The 20098-nt window shown below is 38.6% G+C and overlaps 1 protein-coding gene across 1 annotated transcript; it reads left to right on the top strand.

The window, feature by feature from the left end:
• The first annotated feature begins 929 nt into the window (after window positions 1-929).
• On the top strand, window positions 930-19999 carry LOC113240395 (collagen alpha-1(II) chain-like). The gene is made up of 15 exons (XM_026477684.1): window positions 930-973; window positions 8711-8857; window positions 10027-10068; window positions 10291-10326; window positions 13004-13141; window positions 14774-14943; window positions 15821-15938; window positions 17643-17767; window positions 17860-18066; window positions 18155-18253; window positions 18332-18628; window positions 18740-19207; window positions 19291-19452; window positions 19531-19728; window positions 19817-19999. Exons 1-15 carry the CDS (start codon window positions 970-972, stop codon window positions 19997-19999), a joined length of 2394 nt encoding a protein of 797 aa, XP_026333469.1. The 5' UTR covers window positions 930-969.
• Window positions 20000-20098: the final 99 nt, after the last annotated feature.

Below are 20098 nucleotides of genomic sequence, written 5' to 3'. Positions count from 1 at the left end.
CTCAAGTCACGATTTGAGCAGACTTGAGTATGATTTCAAGCACTGGAAATACGACCCTAATGGCAAGGACTTGAGTGATGATTTTCAGTGCTCACTGCAATACTCAAGTCCTGACTTGAGTATTGAGTAGAGTTCTGGAATACGACCCTAAGACATGAAGTTGACAAGTCCCTGATGCCTGTAGTTTTACCAGTACCCTATCCTCAAAACCGGAACGCAGTAGTGTTCACTTTACTGTTAGGCGGTAGAAACAGGTATGGTGGCCGCACTTCCCTGGATGAACTCTCACCACTCTCAAAGTGACCTCTACTGCTGCCATAGTTAATTAATGACGAAGAGCTCGAGATACATAAAGTAGCTATAGAGCTCCTTGTGAAAGAGTTCATCCAGGGAAGTACTGCCATCTTACCTATTACTGCTGCCAAGCGGTAGTGTTACTTCAATACTGTGTTCCGGCTTTGAAGGGTTAAGGGTGCTGGTGAAATTACAGGCACATGGGACTTGTCTACTTAAGTCTCAGGGCGCAGTGGCAATTCCCCTTAGATCTTTGCGATTTAAAACTCTGTTTCACTGCAACTGTTAGGGCAGGATCAGGCAAAAAATATATCTCGAATGGGACACTTCTAAGAAGATCCGCACGTAATACTGGACGTATTAGAATTGACCGAAACTTCTAATGACTTTTCACCAATATAACAGATGCTAGACGCAGCCAATAGCGGATTTGGGCTTTGATGTTGAAATCACTATATATCGGAAGCCTTTCCGAAATATATAAGTAAATAATTTTATAGCTACAATTTTAGCGAGTCTATATACCATACCGGCAGCAATATCGTTGACCAGCCCTGTATAGCAACAGGCGCGTGCGGGGTCATGCGCACACGCATATTTATTGGTATCCCACGGGTGCAGGCGCTAGTCGCGGCGCCGCCGCGCTACCCCTAGCACTACCATTCTCTGCGTATAATGGGTGAGTCCATCAATTTCAGATAAATAAAAAAAACTCTAATTTTCTTACTGCTAAGCAAGGCGATGATTTAGTTAATTTTATTTTTATGTATATTTTTCATAAATTTCAATTTTGGGAATGCTTAAAGTTAGGTTAGGTTAGTATCTTTTACTTAAGAGTTGATACTACCTCAGCTCGAATTCAAATTTTTCTTGGGTCGAGCGGTAGGGACACTGGCTTTATTTCAGAGTTTATTGTTTACAAACGGAAATAAAGCCATTTGAAAAAGTAACATCGAATACTATACGTTTTCTATTTAGTTCAGTTGAGATGGCAAAACTTTCTTATTTTATTTTGTTTCTAAAAAATTAAAAAAAATCTTATCTAGGATATTAGTTTGGATGCATTATTACTTTAAGAATTGAAATTGTTTAATAATTTTTCAGCTATGCATCGTTCGGATAGGTTCCGATTTGTCAGACGCTGTTTTAACTGTTTTTAAATAGATAACTTTAAGCTCCATATGTCTTACTTTCTCAAATTCGTATCTTATAAAGAATTATTATTTAAGAAGATGGCAAAGCTTTATATTTATTTTAAAACAATTATTTATTATTTTTAAATGATAAATCTCAACTTCATTGTCTAATTTTTGATATTTAGTATATTGACGTTTTTCTCATTACGATACTATTTTGACATCTAGTTACCGTTAAAATTTACCCATGTAACTATCGTCGCGTTTAAATTCTGGCCGACTTATTAAATCCATGTGTGCCCTTGTAATAATATTATTGAAAAAGAAACATGTTACAGCTGGTTTAGTTTGACAGCGGAGTGCATGTGAGTGAATGTATGTATAATATACCTTCAATATTTGTTTGCGTAATGTTTAGCTGGACACAGTGAAACTATACTTATTTTGTATATGTCAGCTTCTATAATGACCTATGTTTTCATAAATAAATTAATCATTTATTGAGATTTTATTGTGAAATAACTTCACTAGTTTCGATAAGGTTATGACGAAAAAACAAAGATCGAACCTTCAGAAATATTTTTTCTCGTCGACCCGGCGGAACCTGAACTCACGTCCATGCTGCACCGTAGCATTGCACCCCGGACGCTCCTACAACAGTCGAAAGTTATTTACCTACGACTACTACATACAGCAAGGCGCTGTCTGCACACGCGCAAATGTGTGCATGAAGTAACAGAAAGAATCCTAATAATTATACATGTTCGTTAGGTATTTATATCGATATAATATTATATTTTTCATTAATTCACTAACTAGAATAATATTGAAGATTTATTTTAAAATTATATTAACAGCACTTAAAAGATTGTATTTTGGACGGGTTTTAAATAACCAGGGTACTTGAAATTGCGTGTCCAAGTTTATCATTACCTAGTTAATAATTAGGTATATTCCTACGTAATATTTATCGGCAATACAAATTGAAAATTCAAGAACCTTTGTCTACTAACTCACGAAGTTATGGCGTCTCATTATATTGACATAATAAATCTGTATTATATGTTACTCTGCACTAAATAAACGAAGAAAACAATAACTGATTGAGTCTCAGACATAAGATTTTGTCATCAGTTTCATCTTCCGGAAAACGGGAGAAACTCCCCTCTTTATCCCGTTTAGATGATAATAAACAGCCGTACACAGCACAATTCACGACCATTACAAACAGTAACGTACAATGATGTTACATATTAACGTACAAGTTTCGTGACGAATGAATGAAAACTATATTCAAATATCAAAGCCGTCTTGACGCGAAAACGGCTCGCCGACAGCCTTGTTGTCGTTCAGTCAATGTGACCGCCAAACGGCGCGTGGTGCGGTATCTAAATGAAGAAGAAGAATGGACACTTTCCGCCCCTCCCTAGAGGGAGGGGCGGAAAGTGTCCATTCTCTTATTCTCTTACTTTTGTGTTCTCTAGCGTTACTCTAACCATCTGAGCCACTGACGCGGAGAGAAGGTTGTTCAAAAATCTCTCACTAGATGTCACTAGCGGTGACAAATGCCGAAAAGTCAGTATAAAGATCTTAACAAAAACACATAGGGGAATTTCGACGACTCGGTAATTGGACACGTGGCTCAGTTGGTTAGAGCAATGCTACGGTGCAGCATGGACGTGGTTTCAAGTCTCACCGGGTCGACGAAAAGATTTTCTGTATGTTCGATCTTTGCGTCCATAGTCATAAATGAATTATTATTATTTATTATTACACCTCCCTAAGTGTGAGTTAGGGTCTATTAAATGTGGTAGTATAATAAGCAGTATAAAAATTTATGTCGAATTTTCGCTCAAAATGTTTCGAATCAGTGCGTTATTCTTAATCATCATAACGAAAACTATTTTCCGTCGAGTCACCGCCTCGGAATCTCATGATTAAAATCACGGACTGGTTTAAAACATGTAGAGCAGAAACTCGAATTGAATACGTTAGTTATGCATTACTTTAGTCAATTCGTTCATGAATTGCGGGAGATACATACAACACGGTGTTTATTTACATACATACAAATTTGAGGAAACAAAAATTGGTTTATTTCACAATTAATTTATTTATGAAAACACCTACCTTACCTATTTCTGCCGCCAAGCAGTAATGTGAGTTTTACTGCGTTCCGGTTTGGAAGGGTGAGGGTGTAGGTGACAGCTGATAAGGGAGTGGAAGAAAAATACATGTTGTGGCGACCCCATATAGCGTGCGATAAGGATGGGAAGAAAAAGAAGATACAATGCTCTACACAATAATTAGTTAGTATAATTAAGTAATATAAATAATAGTATATTTGGGTCAGTACCAACTGTAAAAGAAATATGAAATACTTAGACAAAAGATAAAAAGAAGTCGTACTTATATGATAATGTTAACTGAATAACGTCGTATTAGGCTGCGGCCGTTGATTATTTACATGTATCATGCATGACAATTATAGTTGACAATTATGAACTTCTTCCTCTATTCAGGATGTTTTAAAAGTGCCCCGATTTGTGTGACACAACCCGATTTTCAGAGATCCTAAAGGTGCTTACAGATTTGGTCGATTTTTTGACGATCGACACGTGTGAATGAACAAAACAATTAAATTTCTAAGGAACTGTGTCAAGTAGCAGTTGATCGACATCGTATTTTTAAGCGACTTTAAAAAATGGAGGAGGTTCTGAATTGGACTGTTGTTTTTGCGTGTATGCTAGGTGATTACTTGACATTACGGTAGGAGAGAGGGTACCTCATTGTTGTTCCCAAATAATTTGAAGAAAGAGTTCCACCTCTAAGGGCAGCAAACAAGGGCATGAATCCGGTTTCGCGCACTATCCGTTAATCGATTACAATGAAACTTGGCAGATAGATTAATTCCAAGAAAAAGCCGATGAGCAAACTATTGAGACCAATTTTTTTAAATAAAAAAGTTATAGTTCTCGGGTTGAATTTCCTATTACATTATGTATGAAGTTATATATTTAACTACTCTACTAGGACTTTAGCGAGAAGATATTTTTTTGTTTTTTTAATAATTTATTTTACACTGTTTATTTTCAAAATGACAATCTAGCAAGCGCGCTGGATTCAAAAGAAGTTAAGTCCTATCTTGCATATTAATTAACCAAACTCTAGAAAATAAAAAATCTAAAAACAAATCTCTATCGATCAGATCAATCAATCAATCAATCAATATATTTATTCATCATCATAGGTCATAACATGATAGGGTGTACACTGTACAGTCTTATTTAGCACAGCTATGATGCACCTCTTACAGAGGCATACGAAAATTTATGTCCAACCTAATCTTAATTTATGAACTATTAAATTATACAGTACAATGTCAACTAATAAATCTATACAATGTCAAAACAAATTTCAAATTAATTCTATTATGTAATATTCATATATACTATAATTCACACTATATTGTCATTCAAATATTCATCAACCGTGTAATAGCATTTTTTAATCAATAGCCTTGACAATTCCCTCCTGAACATATCCAAGGATAGGATTTTTAACCTTTGTGGCAGTTTGTTGTAGAGTTTAGGTACCATGTTAAGGCCGCTTTTTTTCTTCAGAACTGTTTTACAAGACATGGTACCAGTAGTAAACATTTGAGGATTTGTAGGGCGTAGATTAAATCCCGGAACGACTGTTTTTCCCTGTAAAGTTCGGGGTTAGATTATAGAAATGTACATGATTCCAGTATGTACAAACTTGGGAACGTTAGCACTTTTAACCTTTTAGAGAATGGTCGACAGCTGTCAGTTGATCTAAGGCCGCAAATAGATCGTGCATCGCTTTTGAGCTCGTAAAACGATTTCCCTATACGAAGCGTTTCCCCAGAAAATTACTCCGTACCGTAGAGTCGCTTCCACAAAACCGTGGCAACATTACACTATGACGATTGTTGGTTTTGGAAAGTCTGTAGAGATCAAATGAGAATTTATACAATTTATTACACACGTGTATAGAGTGACTCTCCCAAGACATATACAATACAAGACACTGTCGATGTGTAGTCCTAGAAATTTATGCACTTTGACTATTTCTATGTTTTTTTCTTTGTTTACTGAAGTCGCGGTTTGTTTGTTTACCGTTCAATTATATACGAGTAGTTCCAAAATTAAACAAGCTTAATAACTCGTAATTTTCTGTGGAATTGAATATTTATAATATGTTTTTAAAACCTAGAGCCTAAAAAGGCAACACACTTAAGAAAAACTTGTATAGATTTCTCACAGATGGCGCTACGGCAAAAAGTCGTTAAAAACCAAAACAAAGATCTGCATCGAAAACATGGAAGAATTCGTCAGGATCGTAGGTTCGTTCCGTGGCTTAGTTGGCATAGCATTGGCGCGGTTTGCTGGGAGACGTTGGTTCGAATCCAACCGGATCGAAGTGAATTTTTTCTAATTGTTTGATCTTTGTTTAACGATTATAAGGAAAAATTTATTAAAAACGGTATTTCCGTTAGCCAGGTGTGTCCATTGAATCTGTAGTCTGAAACGGTGTATAGTTTGAAAAACGAAGTATTTTTTTAGACCCAAGAATAAAATAATTTCATTTGACGACGTCGGTGGCTCAACTGTCTTCATTGTGGGTGCTAGATGCAGAGGTCCCGGATTCGATGCCCGGTAGGACAAATGTGGGAAATGTACTTTTCTAAATTGGTTCTGATTAGGGCGTTTCGGGTAGTGCCCCGGAATGAATTCCGTGGCTCTGGTACACATAGTACAGGACGGCTGCCCCGTAACGAAACCTAGTAAGAGCTTTAGACACAATTTTATGGCAGAGCCCGAAAACGCCAATCAAATTCGTCCTTAAATTTTTAATGTAAAAAAGTAATAGTAAAGGGTTTTTCGACACGTAATGCACTGACAAATTTTACAATACACACGTCTGTCAGAAAGCATACGATACGATATCGTGTACGTATTCATCATTTTCTCGTCAGCTACAGACACGACATGTTTTAGATCCGACAAAGTTCTTATCGTGTACAAGACCACTCTCATCTTTTCTGTAGCAGACACGTCGAATTTCTTAGCGTGTACACGCGCCCTTACTGTGAGAATAACATTCCGTTAAAAAAATATTTAAAAAAAAATCATCCTTTATGTTTTGGTTTGACCGGGCAATTGGTGTGAGTGTGTGACACGTTTCCAATATTTTCACCCATTCATATTATTAAAGCACGAAATTCCTAACGCCCGGCCTGATAGGACGATCTTTTAACACTTATTTGACCTATCACATGATCAGTTCATGCACATTTACCATAATCCGACGTACGGCAGATAGGTTCCCGAAACTTACTTACGAAGGCACCATTCAGAAGACAAGGAGATATTGGGGTAGTCCTATCCGTAAATAGATTCCACATTGGGTTCTAATATTTTAACCTTTTCATTGACCCTACGCCCATTAATAAGCCTATCAAACACAAATATGAGTTCAATCATTTCGAAATCAGAGCGAAAGTGTTAAGGCAATTGCCGAAATGATGGTTCGTTCACACTGCGCCGTACGGTAATTGTAGTGCCAATTGTCACTGTCAACTCTATGCAGACAGATGTGGCGGTTACTGGGATTGGTCGGCCATACAAGTATTTCTCCTAGCCCTGGCATCGAACTCAGGACCTCTGTGTGGCAGTCCAGCATGGTAACCGTTCGGCCACAGAGGAAGTTAAAGTTGTTTTTCATTCATTACTTAGGTATAAGCTGTTTGCTATCTACACACATGTTTTTTTCAAATTTATTTTTAACTTGCTGCAGTCTGTCTGTATAAAGCCGAGCTTATCAAATAAAGGGATTTCTTCCAACAAGAAATTGAATGCTACATACTCATTAAATACACGGATAAATTTATTATATCAAATATATGCATACGAATGCATTGTATATGAATATTAAGTAACTTTGATACACTACGCCTGTTGTACATTACACTGTGATACTTACATTTCTGTTCTGTATTGTCATTGCAATTTTAATGTGCAATAAAGAATATTTCATTCATTCATTCACTAATACATGTAAAAGCTATAGTAAGGTGAATGCATAAAATAAAACTATAAATAAATATATAAAATTATTTGTTTTTTTTATATGTCTCATTATTTGATATGCTTAATGCTCAGGCCATACAGAGGCCGCCGCGGAAGCGATCCGGGCGTGGGAATGTTTGTAATGTACGAGTTTATATGAACCCGTACATTACAAAAATTCTCGCGCCTTGAACGCCTCCGCGGTTAAAATTTAGAGTAAGGTTGCTAGCTACTACATCCATTCAAGGTAGTATTTAAGTATGTAATATATGTGAGCCCTTTGTGTATTTATAGGTAATTAATTGATTTCGAACTTGGTGACATTTACATGAGTATAATGGGTAATTTACGATCTTTCAACTGCCTACAACAGAATGGGCGTGTTCATTGCTAAATTAGGATTGTCACAAGTGACAAGATGCAACGTTCTGTGACCACTATGTGTGGCGATGACAACAGAGGGTTAGTGGGACATTATAATACAGAGGAACTAATACATATGTAGGACGCGCCCCAATTTAGTATAATGACCATTTCATGCAGAAGTAATCAATGTCGTTTGATTCAATGGAACGTTTGAAGTCGATGATGTATCCATACTGCTGTTAAATGAAAGGGCACATGTGACATTAAAAAAAAAATTTTATGTATACTGCCCTGATCAGTAAAAAAGGCAGATCTATCTGTCTGTGTTTTTGTATGAAGTTGCCGCAAGAGAAAAGTAGATATTTTTTTATTTCATTTCTTTAAACATTATTTTCTCGATTTTGAGTTTTTGTCACAAGCGCCTTTTCAACTAACGACGGCAGTTATGTCGATATAATATGTAAACTATATCTATGAAAAAAATATTTTATAAGTACTAAAAACAAACTAGTATCATCCTTGTGATACTTCGGGATAAGGTGAAGTCGATAATATATTCATGGGTCATTTGTAGATTTTAACGATTTCTTCTTGACTTTTTATTCTTGTCCAGGCTTTTCAGAGCGTTTTTACTCTCCATGATCACGGAATGACTGCCAAGTGGTTTTTGTTGTCTTTGCTGCATTTAAAGCTGTCAACTGCCGCTTGTCATCAACTATAAAAATAGCTCTAAAATATGTACAGAACAATAAAAATCATAAAGTGATAAGTAACCTGTAATTAGTAATAATAGTTTGTCTATTTTTAACTCTTGCGCAGGCGTATCGTGGCGCTTGGCGGGTGCGTGCGTGGCGCTGCTACTACTGCCCGCAGCGTCCAAGGAGCTGGAACGCGACGTCGAACAGCCGCAGGCGCAGGACCCCGATAGCTACGACGATTACAACCCTTTCGATGAAGACGAAAATGGTATGCATTTACCTTCTGGAGATTGTCTTCAATAATAACCAGGGATCGGAATCGATAGAGTTTTTTTACCTAAACTTCGAGGAACATAGACAGAAAATGGAGATTGCCTTATGACAAAATTTTTTAGGTCCTGGACCTGTTCGGAATTCGGGAAATCATTTAAGTATGTACATTAAAAATTGACTTATTTGGGAACAGGCAGGTATCTATCTTAACGTTGCGACACGGTGGGTCGAATCAGCGATATTGCGGACATTGTATTTTTTTTAATATAAATCTCTAAAAAAATGCCAATTGAGAGATCCTATTGTCCTAATTAAATATTGTCATATCACATTTTGCCATAAATCTACTAGTTTAGTAGGAAAAAAAAGTGTATTTTTTGTATGGGACCACACCTTTAGTGCCTCATCGTTACAAAGTCTTAGTCGATCCAGTCTTGGAATCACTACAGACGTGTTATTAGACCTATCTTTTATAGATTTGAACACTAAACCTAATAATACGTCTTAATAAACTAGTGATTCCAAGACTGGATGGACTAAGACTTTGTAACAATGGGGCATTAAAGGCATGGACCCTTTCAAAAGATACACATTTATATTTTTTTCCTACTAAACTATTAGATTTATGGCAAAATGTGATATGAAAATATTTATAGGAAATGAAACTATTTTTTCGGATTTAAATCGCGTATATTTGTTTTTTCAAACAAACCGACGTTTCGGTTGACTATGACCATGGGACCTGTAAAGGGCCCGAATCGTCGGTTTGTTTGAAAAAACAAATATACGCGATTTAAATCCGGAAAAATAGTTTCATTTGCTATGTGTAACAATCGCGAAAACCTATGAAAATATTTAATTAAAGCAAAAGGATTGGCATTTTTTAGAGAGGTATCGTGAAAAAAATCCAAAGTCCGACCCACTGTGCGTCGCAAAGTTAAGGTAAATATAGTGTACCTGCCTGTCCTCAATTACGTCAATTTTTAATGCACTTAAGTGATTTCTTGAATCCCGAAAAGGTCCAGGACCTAAAAAATATAGTCGTAAGGCAGTCTTCATTTTCTGTATATGTTCCCCGAAGTTTAATTAAAAAAACTCTACCTATTCCGATGCCTGATAACAACGTAAGATGTGATAGATGATAACAATGATTTTGCTTTGCAGCCGTTCTAGCAGCTGTAGACTTTGCTCAATCTTCGACTACAAGTAAGTAAAATGTACTCAATAATTATTTTCATAACTTACCTAATCAGTAATTAACAAATAATCCTACACTTAGACGAAAAATGTTTACCCAGTTTATTTCCGAATTTCATATACTGCGTGTGTAAATAACATATTTTTGTTACAGTTTCGATTTATGTCCTTTTGTGTCCAGCGGGACGATATGACATAGGAATCAATTTCTAAATTCTTACCCTTTTTCAGATAATCCGCGACTACCACCACCGCCTCCGACACGCCGTAAGTGTTTGCATGTTACTTAATTGTTATAAATTTCGGTAGCTTACAAGTTTATATAATATATACTTATGGACATTTAAAGGAGCGCTAAAAAAAGGTTGTGGACCGCTGGCCACATACACCTGAACGTTTAATCGAAGTCAAAAGACTATTGAAGTCATTGACTTACACATACATGGACGACGGGTCTAATATAAAAACCACGAAAAAATGTCCCGAGTTAACCTATTTAAACGTAGTGACATGTAAAGGAATATGAAAAAGCTAAAACGTTGAATTTAAATTGTAATGTCATCGCAGTACTGTCTAATTTTGCTTGCTTCGCTGTCAGTCGAACAAACGAAGACTAAAGCGTGAATGACGCTCTGTATACGATTTTAACGCCCTATAAGTTCGGACACTTTTTAGCGCGGACCCGATGTTCATATAATTGTAAGTCAATGATTGAAGTCATTCTTTTTTTCAAATTCAACATTCTAGTACGTGTGGCCACACACGAATATTATTCATTCATAGTGGTTCATATAAATATTATTATCATAATTGTCTCCGTGTCCGAACGTTTACCATGCTGGACTGCCACGCAGAGGTCCTGGGTACGTTTCTCGGACCGGGTGGTATATTTATTTGGCCTACATTTATTTCTCTCGTGAGTTTGGGTGTAATTTGTGGTTGTCTGAGTGTGTCCATAACATTCGCAATACAGGGTTTCCCTAGTGCGGGGCTATGAGAGTGTACGTTGGGATTCGCTCTGGGCCTTTTGGAGGGATAGGTGTCGTTTTTATTTTGACTTTTAATTATTTTGTGAAATCTAGTTTAAAGTAATAATAATAATAATAATAACGCACACACTCAACATAGCCCCGCACTAGGGAAACCCTGTGTCGCGGATGCCATGGACACACACATAGACAACCACAAATTACACCCAAACTCACGAGAGAAATAAATGTAGGCCCATACAAATATTTCTCCCGGCCCGGGAATCGAACCTGGGACCTCTGCGTGGCAGTCCGGCATGGTAACCGTTTGGCCACCGAGGCAGTTTTGGAAAAGTGGAATAGGATAGTGCTATTGTGCCGTAATCGAAGATTAAAACGCGAAATTATACGAATCTCGAATCAAAAATACCCGTATCGGCCCGTTCTAAGGAATCCCGAATCAATCCAAACACGCCGCCTTCAAATTGCCTACCCTCTTTGTAGCGGCCATATTTACAGAAACATAATTAAACGAAGACATGGCTCAAAGAACTTGTATCCAAGACAAAATAATTAATAAAACAAAGAGTGTGCGTTATTATTATTATTATTATTATTGTATTTATTTTAAACTCTCGCCTCTCCCAAGGCCTAAAAGATTAATTTTGAATTTTTAAATGGGAGAGGCGGTATTTCCCGGCAATGGCACAGACGGCCGGGGTCAAGGACTCAGGTCCAAGAATCGGCGAACAATACGTGTCGTATCGAGCAGGACCGCCTTCTGCATTTGTGCTGGCAGCGACACGCCACAGAAATCCAACCGCCTCAAGCTGTTAGAAAGGCTGACTGGAATTAACCCATTTGCGGACAAAACAATTGGGATTATTTCAGTGGAGGCCACATCCCACATGTCGGTGATCTCGTGCGCCAGGTCGAGATATTATTATTATTATTATTACTTCAACCTTTTTTGTTGTTCTTCTAAGTATTCCCATGAGTAAATATATATAAGGTTGATATTCGGTAATTCGGACATGCAGAGACAAGCAACAGATGATTGACGGAACAGATTTAGGTGTGAAGCTAGCGTGAGTGGGCAGGTTGGTAAAGGTCGATCAAGGCGAACTTGCACATTCAAACTGAGAACGTTCTAGGGAAAAGCCAGGTCACGAGAGCCCGTAACTGATGGATGTGTGCGAAAGTATTGTTGCATATAAATGAGGCGAAAGATGTGTGTCAGAATCGTTGTAAGAGGCTGTGGTGTCTGCCTACCTCGACGGGAAAAGGACGTTAAATGTATGTGTATCTTATTGGTTTTCTATTAATTATCTATCCAATAATATGTTATTACCAACCATAGCAGTAGACTCCTTATGAAAGAGTTCATGCAGGGTAGTACCGCCACCTTACCTATTTCTGTCGCCCAGCAGTAATGCGAGCATTACTGCGTTCCGGATTTGTCAGGGTGAGAGGCAGTGTCCTTTGAGCGGCACTGAAACTGTTATGGACAAGCGTGACGCTCACCATCAGGCGCACGATTTGTTTGTCCTGTCACTTAGTATCATAAAACAAAACCTAGCAATGGCACTTTTTTACGAATGTAATTGTATCTAGGTTCCCACTTTTTTGTAAGAGCTCAAGTTTGCTGTTTAAAGGTTTTCAAACTTTTGTGACTGTAGAGCTTGTAAAGGTGCCTTCAAATTAGACGCTTATAGAAGCACTGCATCACTGTGACGCTGCAGCCGCACCTCTACTACTTTTCGTACAATATTTAGAACGGTAGTTACAGCGCCACTGTCGCGACACGCGCGCGCCAAATTGGCAGTTACAATTAGTGAATCAACAATTAGTTCACTGCAGCATTTCTAAAAGCATTTAATACGAAGGCGCCATAACCGCTCTAAAATAACACCTCTAAAAACCTCTAATTCGTGTTAATCATTTTCTCAGTTTAGTTTTTGGGTATTATTTCATAGCTCCGCCAATACACAAATGCCTCGACATCGGGCGAGCCTGGTCAGAGGGCGAGACCTGGAAACGTGACAACTGCACTCTCTGTCAATGCTTTAATGGGAGGACCAACTGTTCCATACTACCCGCTTGTCTACAAGCAGGTAAATGAAACTTAAATCTTAAATCAAACCTCTTAAATCAGTAGCAGATCGAATTGAATTGTAATTGTATAGTATGTAGTAGTAGTGTGTTTAGAGATCGTGCCTAGTGATCTTCGTTACCCAGTGCTTGTTTATTTAAAGAAACTAAAGCTTGTCATGAGAGTTTTATTTGCTTTTAAAGTGTCGTTCATGCTTTTTTCACGATTTGAATTTGAATTTTACTGTTATGACGTGCGTCTGTTTATATTTCAATCTTCTTTGGTCAAAAGTTCACTTTAAATGAATGTGGAAGTAGAACAACCGTCTTTGATATGTAGTGAAAGATACTCTATATCAGGCAGGGTTGTTGCGAATCGGCATCCGCATCAGCATCCGCATTCATCGATGCTGATATTAATTGCGGATGTTCGAGTTGTGACATGACTTAAAAGGCACGTTGGATTAGTTTACAAACATTCCATAAACAGATAGTAAGCCAAAAAAGTAGTTAAGCTGTTGTTTTTAAAATATAACTTTGAAAAAATTTCAGAATAATTAAGCTAGACAGATTGATTGTTTTCATGTAGAGTGATTCTTCTGTTAATAGATGTCATAAAATCGTTGAAATAATATTTTATTACAATACCCATTGACCTACCAAACAATACCACAGAAAATAGAAAGCTTTAATAGGATGGTAATAGGATGTACATTTTTCGCGTTTTTTAACACATGAAATCAGCACGCGCTGAGGTGTCAAAAACCTGTTTCAGCAACAACTGCTCTATATGTACAAAAGAGTAGCTGGAAAAGGTCTGCTTGATTTTCATGGATGATTCTACTCATCAATGCAAAAAAATTTTGTTCATGCCTTCGGAGCCTTTGCAATCGAAAAAAAACTATTGTTTCGTAAACTAAATGTTTACTTATATAATTAATAGATTCAGTCATTACTTTGCGGTAGTCCTTGTTTAAAAAAAATCGAAGTAAATTAATTTGCTACTCTGCTAACCCAGTAAAGGTTAAATCGTGCAAAATAGCTGCGCTTGTGTTGAGTATTTTTTCATACAGTTGATTAGAAAAGACAAAAACTCTGACTCTTCGGCCGAGAGTTCAGCAGTCAACAGCCCCTGAGGGTGCCACGTGGAGAGGCGAAACACGTGTCGGGTATATTTTTAGTGGTGGTATAAGCAGTCTTATACTTATACTTGCGCTTGTGTTATTTTTTATTTTTTTTTTAATTTTATGCAGAGGTAGGGTGGGATAATTAACTGCATGATAAAAAAATATTCAACACAAGCGCAGCTATTTCACACTTCCATTTTTGTTTACTTATGTGTTTGAGAATGGCCAATGAAGTAAATTTGTTCGTTTAGTAGGGAAAATCACCACTTAAAACTCGCGCACATCTTTAGGACTCATTCAGGACAGGGGCATAGTAATCTGATTCCCAAGAAATAAGATAAAGTCACATGTGAGGCCTTCTGCACACTTTAATACTAATGCCCATTCACCAACACGCTGAATATACTATAGCTATGCTTTACACTTTAGGAGGCTTTATTGTAAGTAGCATGCAGTTGAAATTAAATCTTAAGTGTAAAAGGAAATGTATAACAGTACGTAATACTAAATGTTGATAATTTTTAATAGGTGGTCCTAGACCCCCGTATTCTACTGGAACAGCATCACAAAGACCTGGATCACGTGGTGTGCCTGGTGCTCAAGGGGAGGAAGGCCCTCCAGGTCCACCTGGCGCTCCTGGAGTCAATGGCGTTTCTGGAGTTCCTGGCGTACCTGGTGTTTCTGGTCCAGTGCCTGACGTTAGTACGATAAATAAAAAGATACTAAACAATAAAAGTATAAATTTTAATTTCAATTTTTCACAAAGAGTAAGAAACTATATAGACGACTAAAGGAATTAGAAACAAAAATTCTTTGAAGGATAGAAATTAGGGAAATTTGATCACACGAACACTAAATTTACAAGAATACAAAAATACAAGATATTTATTCGCTGAAAAATGTAGTTTACAATGGTGTTATAGTATATTATTATTAGATCGTACATTTCACCAAAACTTGGCATGCGAATATTTTACACAATTCTTATTTCAATCACGCACAGTGGTTAAATTTTACATTTTATGTTATCAATTAAAAAATCATTTATATTGTAGTAGCATTGTGTAACTAACAAATTATGTAATTTTATTTTAAATTGCCTACAGTTTAGTTCTTTAACTGCATCTGGTATTTTATTAAATAATTTAGGTGCCACGTTGTTTTGGCCGTATTTCTATTTTGTTCCTTGTTTTCCTGGGATATCTGGTGTTCACTAGATTAAAGTTGCCTGCATTTTGTTTTATATAAACACAGGCCTCGTAAATATACATAGATGGTAGGGTTAAAATCTTTAGTTTTCTAAAATAGGGTACACAGCTTTCTCGCTGGCCCACACCAAACATGGCCCTGACACATTTAACTTGTCAATAATATAAAACTAAACTTATCAACTTATATCTCAGGGTGACAGGGTGGATGAGGGCGCGGTGATAGTTGTGATTTAAATCTTTGAGTGACACTGCAACTGTTATGGACGGGCGTGTCGTCCAGTCACTTCTCACAATATAATAATATACTTATATATTTTTTAGTGAGGAAACATTCACTGTCTACATCAAATTATGTTTTCATCAGATAAACGCTTACCTAGCCCAGCTGGCAGCAACAGCAGGCGGCGACAAAGGGCCTGCATTCGATCCATACCAGTACTTGCAAGCGTCAGTTGGCGCTCCTGGAATTAGAGGATTACAAGGTATAGTCTTGTGAATTTAGTCAATTATACCAGGTTCAGAGGGTGCTACGCTAATCTGTGCATTCCGTGTAATAAAATAAATAAAAAATATGTCGATACCTCCCATGTAAGTTGTTGTAAATCAAAATGCCATTTTTTGGTTTTTAACTTAAAAAATATATTCTTTTTGTATAGGTTCCATATTTAATAATCTCAGTACAGAGTACTAAAAAACCGACCTCAAAAGTACGTGGAATTACGTCTATTTGCTAAGTTTTATTGAAATATCCCCTAGTTCGCCACTATACAGGACTTGACACTGGAGATAATAAAAATCGGTTCTCACTACTCAAAGTATATTGAGAGAAAAACGCCTTGAATTGGAGAAATAACAAAATCAACCATTAAAATAATTGCTTCTAAATTAAAGTTAGGCGCTATTTATAAAAATGAATCTTCGTGAGTGAACAGCCACCCTTAGAGGTGGATGATTTTCTTCAAAATAAAATGGGACCACTATGGAAGTAGTGGTCCCATTTTATTCCACCCCCTTTCCAACAAAAAAGTATAATGAAAATCGGTTCACAAATACCGGAGTTATCGCGTCACATACATACAAAAAAAAGAACTTACAGTCGAATTGAGAACCTCCTCCTTTTTTGAAGTCGGTTAAAAATAAGTATAAAACTAAGTAGTTTATTTACTTTTAAATATGGAACCTATAATATACGTAAAAAAGGATATATTTATGTCAAAAAAGTCAAAGCAAAAAAAAAATATTTAGATTTACAACAATTTACGTGGGAGGTATCGATATCGTTTACATGAAAAGTGACAGTGAGTATGTGATTATAGCATCTGCAGTTTACACGATACGATACCTAGATAAAACCGTGGTTTCATGAATACTTTCGGGTAAGTTTCAAAATAGATGGTTTTAAGCCAAAGTGAAAACTCTGTTTCTTGCTTGATATGATTAGGGATAATTCCCCCTTGAAATTTTTTTTACTTGTGTTGTAAACAAATTATTTTGTACGTGCACTTATTCTGGTTGAAACAGAAAGGTGTAGTCATATTAAAGGACCCAAAGTGTAAACCCAAATTTGAAATAAAAATAAACTTCATTAAAGGTTATTCATAGACATGTCATCTCTCATTTCGTTATTTCGTTTATATGAAGCGCAGCATGCGCCCCAGTTTACTACTTGCGACAAAGACGTAAGTGCCCTGGCTCACCACAGTCTTTTCTGCCAGCTGAGCGCCGGCTCCTACCAGCGGCTCTTCGACATCATCTGCCGGGCTCTAGACACGGTTAAAGCGCCCGCTGTACTCGAGGCAAGCGGCATGTCGCTACTTGATGGCAAACGCCCGGACGGAATGACTCTCATCCCTTGGAGTATGGGCAGGGCACTGGTGTGAGATGACACGTGTGCCGACACACTTGCCTCTTCCCATCTCCAGCAACCAGCAAGAGGGTTGGTTCCGCAGTTGAGCTAGCGGAAAGAATAAAGTGTAATAAGTACCAGGACCTCGGCATCGACTTCCCATTTACAGCTTTTGGAAAAGAAACCGATATTTTATAGCAACATTATCATGGTCTAATGTCAGATTAGAGCTGTGCAGATCAGTTGATCGAAATTTTAAGACCTGGAGTTTCCATAATTGACATGGTCGATACTAACTGAATGTGACATTGCAATCTGACTATTGACCTTTCTATTATAGGACCACAAGGACCACCGGGACCGCAAGGTTTCCAAGGACCAAGAGGAGAGCCCGGAGAGCCTGGTATGCCTGGCCCGATGGGTCCACAAGGAGAAAGAGGCCCCATGGGGCCACCCGGAAAAGATGTGAGAATGTCTTAAGAGATATTGGATGATACTGCCTTACTGTGATTTAATGTGCATCACTAGTAATTATGTCGTAAATTTATCATGAGCAGGGTTCACCTGGTGAAGATGGAGAACCAGGACCAGCAGGCGCTATAGGCCAACCAGGACCACGAGGTGCTCCAGGCGTGCCTGGTATACAAGGTCTGAAAGGCCATCGCGGGTTCGATGGGAAAGATGGTGCTAAAGGTGAACCTGGACCTCAAGGTGAAAAAGGGCCTCCGGGATTGATTGGACCGATGGGGCCTCATGGACCCATTGTAAGTATTATAATAGAATTTGAGTATTTAGTTAACGATATTGTTTCTCCTTTTACAATGAATGAAACTCTTTTTCAACGATGCGCAGGGCCCAGTTGGATCACGAGGTGAACGTGGTCGTGAAGGTTCTCCGGGACCACCTGGTATGCGAGGAGCTGACGGCGCAGTTGGTCCGCCCGGTCCAGTGGTATGCATAGTTTTTGTGTTTGATTTTATGGTGAATATTGTATTTATGAGACGGTAAAATATTATCGAATTTTTCTAGGGAAACCCTGGGAAACTAGGATCGCCAGGATTTCCAGGATCTCCGGGAATCAAGGGTGAGCAGGGACCAGTAGGACCTAAAGGCAGTCAAGGTTTACAAGGTCCTCGTGGAGAATCAGGTCGTCCAGGACAACCAGGCGAAGTTGGAGCTCCAGGATTGCCTGGTCGTGATGGTACACCTGGAGAAAAAGGAGCACACGGTCAGGCTGGCGCTACTGGGCCACAAGGATTTCCTGGACCGAGAGGAATGCCTGGTGTAGCTGGTGAACCTGGTATATCGGGACCTAAAGGAACACCAGTAAGTATCAAATGAAATTTTTCTTGTAAATTTTACGAACTATTTGTAATATTAGTGTTTTTTATACTGGCTTTACAAGTAATAAATAATGCCATTAATAACTGTTTAAAGGGTCAACCTGGGGAAAGGGGTTCTAAGGGAGATGCGGGTCCTCGAGGGGAGTCGGGCGGTTCAGGACCTCGTGGATTGCCTGGAGCAGTCGGACCCGAAGGAAAACGCGGCAAACGAGGTCTAAGAGGACCTGCTGGCAACGTCGGACCTCAAGGCGAGAGAGGACAACAGGGAATGAGAGGTTTACCTGGTTCAGATGGACCCATGGGACTTAAAGGGCAACCAGGAGAAAGAGGAGCAGTGGGTTTAGCTGGATCTAAAGGAAGCGCTGGTGATCCTGGTCGTCCCGGTCCACAAGGTTTGCAAGGTCCTAGAGGAGGTATTGGAAGACCTGGCATTGCTGGGAAAACTGGACCCGCTGGCGAAAGAGGAATTCCTGGAGCGGATGGTAGACCTGGAGAACAAGGACCTCAGGGATTACAAGGAGCACCAGGTCTGCCAGGAAGTCCCGGAGAGCGTGGTTTGCAAGTAAGAGTACTACTGAATATCGTAATTGAACCAAAATATTATGTTTGTTACTAAGCAGAATAAGTTACATGTTCTTTGCATAGGGTGAACCTGGTAGAGACGGTGATCCAGGTGTCGCCGGTTCTCAAGGCCCTAAAGGTGATGCAGGCCGCGATGGCGGTCCTGGAATCCAAGGGCCTCAAGGTCCGCAAGGTGCTGCTGGCGAAAGAGGGCCTACTGGTCCAGCCGGGCCCACTGGATTCCCGGTACGAAAACATTTTTGGTTATTATAAGTTTTACGCTCTAAAAATATATTTCTCACGTTAAAATTTAATTTTCAACAGGGTTTGCCGGGAGCAGCCGGTTTGCCTGGATCTCCAGGTAAAGAAGGCGAACCAGGTATGTCAGGACCCCCAGGTTCTCCCGGGCCTCAAGGAGCGCGAGGAGAAAGAGGATTTACTGGCGAAAGAGGATTACCAGGTGCACCTGGAATTGCTGGAGAAAAAGGCGACACTGGTGCGCAGGGTCCAGATGGTCCTCCGGTATAACATTATTTTCAAAACATATACATGTGAGATAAAAAGGTATTTAAGCAATAACGGTATTAAAATTAACGTTTGATTTATACAGGGTCCGGAAGGTCCACAAGGTAGTAAAGGACACCCTGGTCCAATGGGTGCAATGGGCTTAGCAGGACCTAGGGGTTTGACTGGAGCGGCTGGAGAGAAAGGAGAAAGAGGCACACCTGGTCCTGCTGGAAGTGACGGTGCTCCTGGTATGGAATGTTTACAATTAAGTCGAAGATGTGTTTGAAAATCATGAAATCAAACAAGTCTTTCGATTTCTATAAGCTTGTTGACCTTAGGAACCTAATAATAGGGGTTAAAGTATGAAATTGCCGATTTGTACTGA

This window comes from Hyposmocoma kahamanoa, unplaced genomic scaffold, assembly GCF_003589595.1.
Source record: "Hyposmocoma kahamanoa isolate Upper Pololo Valley unplaced genomic scaffold, ASM358959v1 138, whole genome shotgun sequence".
In the NCBI taxonomy this organism is placed as follows: domain Eukaryota; kingdom Metazoa; phylum Arthropoda; class Insecta; order Lepidoptera; family Cosmopterigidae; genus Hyposmocoma; species Hyposmocoma kahamanoa.
The sequence above is the reverse complement of the archived record's forward strand: the minus strand, read 5'-3'. Positions and strand labels throughout refer to the sequence as shown.